Here is a 7,002-nt window from a genome sequence, read left to right on the forward strand (position 1 = left end):
CCCCCCCCCCCCCCCTGAAAATTAACGCAACCCAGTATTCTATAAAAACCGGGGAAATAGCCTGATTTTCCACTAAAGTAATGAAATAAATTGTTTTAATTGAAATTAATGTAAATACCATATTGAATTTTATGTAAAACTTTTGTTTCGTCAGATTTAAAGATACCATAAAAGATGAATTTTCAGTGCAAAAGAATAAAACAGTTGGATTTTCCACCAAAAAATGTGACTTTATAAAAATTATTTTTCAGCAAAATACATGGATTTTCTACCAAATACTTGAATTTTCTCCTTATAAAGAAAAAATTTCACACAAAATATGGAATATTTAATTTTTCAGATAAGAAGAAGAATTACCAATAGAAAAAATTAAAAAAAGAATCATTTTCAAGAAAAGAGGCGATTTTTAAAAAATTGAATTTTTAATCAAAGAAGGTGATCTTTCAATCAAGTAGTTAAGTTTCAACCTGAAAATTTTAATTCTCACTAAAAAAGTTAATTTTTTACCAAATAATTAAATTTGCATAAAAATTGTAGAATTTTTAACCAAATAGTTTAATTTACAACTAAGGATGTCAATTTTTAACAAAAAAAAAACAAGATTAATTTTCTAACCAAAAAGCCCAATATTCTGCAAAATACATAGATTGTCTAACATTTACTTGAATTTTCGACATATAAAGGAAAAATTTTACACAACATACGGAATATTTAATTTTTAGATAAAAAATAAATTTCACAAAAAAAATAATTTTCAAACAACAAAAAATGAAATTTTCAAGCAAAGAGGTGAATATTAAAAAAAATTAATTTTTAACAAAGTAGTTGCATTTTTAACCAAAATGGATATCAATTTTTAAATAAAAACCAGCAAGATCAATTTTCTAATCAAAAAGCCGAATTTTCAGTAAAATACATGGATTTTCTACCAATTACTTGAATTTTCCACTTATAAAGGGCTAATTTAACACAAAAATATCTGTTTTAGATAGCAGTATTTATATGCGTCTTCATATTCTGAATTTTCTACTTAATTAAGTATAGATAAAATTGAATTTGCTCAAAGTTCTCTAGGCTTTGAGGTACGCATTTATAAATGTATATTTTCTTAACCATTTTAAAATAAATAAAAATTACAATCCTTTTTTCAGACACTTTTCTCTACCTCACGTTGTTATGCTTAGAATTGGATGTTTATTTTCATATTATTTTGTATGTATAAAGCAATATACCCTACAGGTGTTCTTTTAAGTTTTTTTATGCGTATCTCGCATCTTTTGGCGTAATATTGGAATTTTCGATTTTCTGCATTTTGCTTACGATAAATAAAATCAAAATTACGAGTCCTATCACAAATTTTTAAGACTTTTTTTGTATTTTGCGTCGCTTTTTTCAAATTTGAATGTTGTGATGTTAAGTTTCGGACAATTCAAATACTTTCTCAATTATAAATGATGAGAATTTAATAAATTAATACAAATTTGTATCTCGTTTTTGGATGAATAAGATTTCTTCATCAATGTGTTTTCGTACCTTTTTTCGTTTTTCCACAAATTTTGAATTTTAATTTTTAATGTCATTTTCATGATTAAAATCAAAACTATGTGTCCTATCAAAAAGTGATACATAACAAATTAGTAACTCTTTTTCGGGTTAACATTTTTTGTTAAATAATTTTTTTCGTAATTTGTGTCGTTTTTTCCACAAATTTGATTTAATTTTTAATATTATTTTTCACGATTAAAACAAAAACTACGCGTCCTATGAACAATTGATTAGTATCAAATTTGTAGATCTTTTTTGGGATCACGATTTTGGTTTATTCATCTTTTTAGTATCTTGCATAGTTTGGCTATAAAATGGAATTTTTTATTTTTCATTATCATTTTGTGCAATCAAAATTTAAATTTTTTATTTTTAAAGAAAATCTAAAAAGTTTTTATGACCATCCTGTGGGGTTTTCAAAGAACAATGTTTTTCTTCTCTTAACTTTTTTGCATATCGCGCGTTGTTTGGATTAAAATTCTGATCATTGCTTGATTACTTTAATCTTTTAAATACTATATACAACTCTGAGAATTTTGTTTTGATCGAAAAAAGCCATTAGGATAAATTGTTTGGCTTTCTGACATGAATATTATGAATAGCCGCACATAACATTTTTAAATATAAAAAAATTGTCCCAAAAATTTTGAAAATGCTTTTTGAATTTTTATCCAAAATCGCTAGTTAACGAAGTCGTCCTTTCTTTCAGGACCTAAAAAAAGTGTGCCAAAGAGTGATTTGATCCGTTCATTTTTTAGAAATTTATCATGTTTACGGACGGATAGACAGACAGACGCCATCGTCTGTTTCCAAGCAAAGAGGTGAATGAAGAAAAAGATTTTTAACAAAAAAGATCAACTTTGAACCAAATAATTAAGTTTTAACCCAAAAATATGATTTTTCACCAAAAAAATCCATTTTCTACCAAATAGTTAAATTTTTATAAAAATAGTTAAATTTTTGACCAAATAGTTGAATTTTCAATCGAGAAAGGTGATTTCTCAACGAAACATGTAATAGATTATATTTTATTCGACTAGGATGAATTTTCAGCAAAATATTTTTATTTGTAATGAAAGAGATACACTTTCAACTAAAATGATGATTATGATGAATCTTTTACAAGATCAAGACATGTTAACCAAAGAGATGAATCTTTAAAAAAAAATACATTTTTGATAAAGTATATCAACTTATAAGCTAGTAGTTGAACTCTTTACCAAAAAAATTAATTTTCAACAAGATAATTGCATTTTCAACAAAATAATTAAATTTTCAGCCAAATAGTTTGTCTTAAAACAAAAATAGTTCGATTTTTTACTGCTTCCTATTACTTCGTTTCGCATTTTAGCGAAAAAAAAGATAAAAGGGAGGAAATGAAGACTTCTTTAAACAAGGGAAAAATATGGGAATATGAAAAAGAGTGTCCTCTAAGTTCGTAACGTTGCTTTGAGTGCCCCCCCCCCCCTTAAATTCGTAGATTATAAATAGTAGTATAATATATTAATTAAATATTTTTTTACAGTGAACCTTTATTGAGCGAAGTGAACGTAACCTTCGATATTCAACATCCAGATTTAATTCGAGCCGTTCCAGCCAGTTTAATTGTGGAGAAAGGTTCAAAAGATAATTGGACTATCATAGTTCAGGGTCTAGGTGCAGGAAATGTGATCCTTGGTGCGAATGTTACTCCTAGCAACATTACAAGGTGAGAAATTAAATGTGTAAATTAATTTAAACGAAACTTTTCTTCGTTGCTATCTGAATTTGATCATATGTCACTATATTTTAAAAGCCGTTGCTAGTTGTCCTGCCTTTTATTTTCAACAAAATATTCAAATTTTTAATCAAACATGTGATCACATAATTTGTCTACAAACAGATAGAATTGTCAACCCTAAACTATGATTTTTTAATAAAAAAGGATTATTTTCGACCAAATAGTTGAATTTTAAACTCTAAATATGATTTTTCTGTAAAAAAGAGTTCTCAAGTCAGAAAGATGAGTTTTCCACAAGACCGTTGAATTTTCAACAAAAAAGTTAATTTGTAAACAAATAGTTGAATAATCCACTAATATGATCAATCTTCAACCAAAAAATATTTCATTTCGAAATCAAAAATAGTTTAATTTAACCAAACATGAATTTTCAACAAAATAGTTCAATCCGCAACAAAAACCAATAGATTTTGAAACAAACAGTGGCATTTTCTACCACAAAGGATACATTTTTAACCAAGAAAATCAATTGTCTATTAACACGACAAATTTTTAACAAAATATATGCATTTTCAACTACAAAAGATACATTTTTAGCAACAAAAAAAATGCAAATTTTAATTCCTTGAATTTCGTGAATTCTATTATTTCCGTGAATTTGATTAATTTCCCCAAGTGCTAAAATTACATGAATTACATAAAGTCCGTAAATTCATTGAATTCTATAAATTCCTTGAATTCCATCAATTCCTTGAATTCTATGAATATCTTGAATTCTATGCATTCCTTAAATTCTATGAATTCCTAAAATTCCATGAAGTGGAATTCCATTAATTCCTAGAATTCTGTGAAATCGTTCAATTTCGTGAATTCCGTCAAGTCCCAGAATTCTATGAATTACATAAAGTCCATAAATTCCTTAGATTCTATAAATTCCTTGAATTCCATCAATTTCATGAATTCCATCAAGTCCTAGAATTCTATGAATTACATAAAGTCCATGAATTCCTTAAATTCTATCAATTCCTCGAATTTTATAAATACCTTCAATTCCATGAGTTGAATCAAGTCTTAGAATTCCATGAATTACGTAAAGTCTATGAATTCCTTAAATTCTATCAATTCCTTGAATTCCATAAATACCTTGAATTACATAAATTCCTAGAATTCCATGAATTACATAAATTCCTTAAATTCTATCAATTCCTTGAATTCCATAAATACCTTAAATTCCATAAATTCCAAGAATTCCATGAATTACATAAAGTGCATAAATTCCTTTAATTTTATAAATTCCTTAAATTCCGTAAATACCTTAAATTCCATCAAGTCCTAGATTTCCATGAATAACATAAATTTAATAAATTCCTTGAATTCCATAAATTTCTTGAATTCCATGAATTCCTAGAATTTTTTGAACTCTGAATTCCTAAAATTGTATGAATTCCTAAAATTCCATCAAGTCATAGAATTTCATTAATTCCTAGAATTCCGTGAAATTCATAAATTTCGTGAATTCCATCAAGTCCTAGAATTCTATGAATTGCATGAAGTCCATAAATTCCTTACATTATATAAATTCTATTTCCATAAATACCTTAAATTTCACGAATTCCATCAAGTCTTAGAATTCCATGAATTCCATGAAGCCCATAAATGTTTGAATTTCATAAATTCGTTTAATTCCATCAATTTATTAAATTCCTTGAATTCCATGAATTTTGTAAACTCTATGAATTCCTAAAATTGTATGAATTCCTAAAATTCCATCAAGTCATAGAATATCATTAATTCTTAGAATTCTGTTAAATCGATCAATTTCGTGAATTCCATCAACTCTCAGAATTCTATGAATTACATAAAGTCAATAAATTCCTTAAATTCTATAAATTCCTTGAATTCCATATATTCCATGAATTCCACCAAGTCCTAGAATTCCATGAATGGCATAAAGTCCATAAATTCCTTAAATTCCTTGAATTCCATCAATACCTTAAGTTTCACGAATTCCATCAAATCCTAGAATTCCGTGAATTCTATGAAGTCCATAAATGCTTGAATTTCATAAATTCGTTGAATTCCATAAATTTATTGAATTTCTTGAATGCCATAAATTCCTTGAATTCCCTAAGTTCTTTGAATTCCATAAAATGCTTGAATTCCCTAAATTCTTTGAATTTCATGAATTCCTTCAACCGCATAAATTCTTTAAATTCCTTGAATTCTATGAATGTCTTGAATTCCACAAATTCCATGAATTTTTTAAACTCCACGAATTTCAGGAATATACGCGCTGAACCCGCTACCTCGCTGGAGCGTGAAATCTGAAATCTGAACGTGCTTTTCTAACTTATAAACTTATTATTGAACTGTACTGTTTCAGGGCCAACTTTTAAAAAATACGCAAACTTTTTTAAAATCGATTTAAGTTATTTAAGTTCGTAACGTTACTCCCCCCCCCCCTGTTAGAATCTATAGTATCCCCCCCCCCCAATTGGAGACGTAGTTTATGGAAGGTTTCTGTCCAGTTTTTTGGAAACTTGTCTCTAACGGTTAGGGGTCAAAAGAGTGGAAAATTACAAATTAATATTAATAATATCTACTTGTTCATAAATGAATTCGTTTTATCTGCGAAATTTTCTTATCTATGGTTTAAAATTGATTAAAATGAATGGATGGAGTTATTTGAACCCACAGGGGGTGCTGACACTTTGTAATAAACAATGGCTGATTGTTTTGTTTGTACGGAAGAATTTGGAACAGATTCTAATCAGTAAAACATTTGACATTTGCTTGTTCTGCAATAGATAGCCTTTTAGCCTCTTCCTCTCTTCAAAACTTTACTTCATGCTTCATTCGCTCAGTCTTCGCTCAGGTTTTGAACAGTGCAGTTCTCTGCTTTTTGTAATTCAAACCTCACGAGTTTTTTTATTTTTACTTTGAAAACAATTAATTTTTAAGCTTAGTTTATTATATAACAATAGTTTTCGTCCAAATTGTGATATTTTGAACTGTGATCATTTGTTGTGATATTTAAGTCGGTGTATTAAGTTTGATTGTAAGGAACTGTAGTTTTGAAAAGTGAGAGTGATTTTAAATATTTTTATAGATCTCTATTTACTTAAGGCTGCAGCTGATTTATAAAACGCAATGCCGATTTACAAAGTACTTATTTTAACACGTGATCAATTAAACAATGGTGAATACAAGTAAGATATCGATTTGTCTGCCAAAAAAATTCCTACCAAATCTTGTCGGAACATTTTCAGGGTGGCCGCTGGACCGGGAATTTTATGATACCGAGAAAAACCGGGAAAAGACAGTACATTTATTTTTTGACCGGGAATTTTACAAATTTTTAGGAAAAAATCTGTCCTACTTAGATTTCAGCCGTTTTTTTTTAATAATTAGTTAAAGTGTTATCCTTTCCAATTATGATAAAATTCAGTTTAGAATGCGTCGTTGGAGAATCTTTAAGTTAAAAAATATCCGATTTTTTATTTTTATTTTTAAGCCTACATTTTAATTAAAAATTTTTTTAAACACAGTTTTAGACTTAAACAACTAAAAATGAAAAGCGTTTGAAATCGAAGATTTTGGATGATAGTATTTTTATTTACTGAACTGTGAATGTAAATTAATGAATGGTTTTTAAAATCGAACTGCACTCTAAGATTTAGAAAGTGAATAATAATTAATTTTACAAGACGTTTGAGAACCAGATCACAATTTTATAA

The 7,002-nt window shown here is 27.6% G+C and overlaps 1 protein-coding gene across 7 annotated transcripts in view; it reads left to right on the forward strand.

The window, feature by feature from the left end:
- The window catches only part of LOC117176137 (cystinosin homolog), a 30,418-nt gene that overhangs the window by 17,552 nt on the left and 5,864 nt on the right, over positions 1 to 7,002 (forward strand). For 4 of the 7 annotated variants that reach the window (XM_033366211.1, XM_033366208.1, XM_033366216.1 and 1 more), the window contains exons 4-5: positions 2,255 to 2,366; positions 3,071 to 3,253. In XM_033366211.1, coding sequence (XP_033222102.1) covers positions 2,255 to 2,366; positions 3,071 to 3,253 — 295 coding nt within the window. The remainder of the gene's footprint in view (positions 1 to 2,254; positions 2,367 to 3,070; positions 3,254 to 7,002) is intronic. The other 3 variants (XM_033366214.1, XM_033366212.1, XM_033366213.1) reach the window with 1 other exon arrangement.

Source organism: Belonocnema kinseyi, chromosome 7, assembly GCF_010883055.1.
Source record: "Belonocnema kinseyi isolate 2016_QV_RU_SX_M_011 chromosome 7, B_treatae_v1, whole genome shotgun sequence".
Lineage (NCBI taxonomy): Eukaryota > Metazoa > Arthropoda > Insecta > Hymenoptera > Cynipidae > Belonocnema > Belonocnema kinseyi.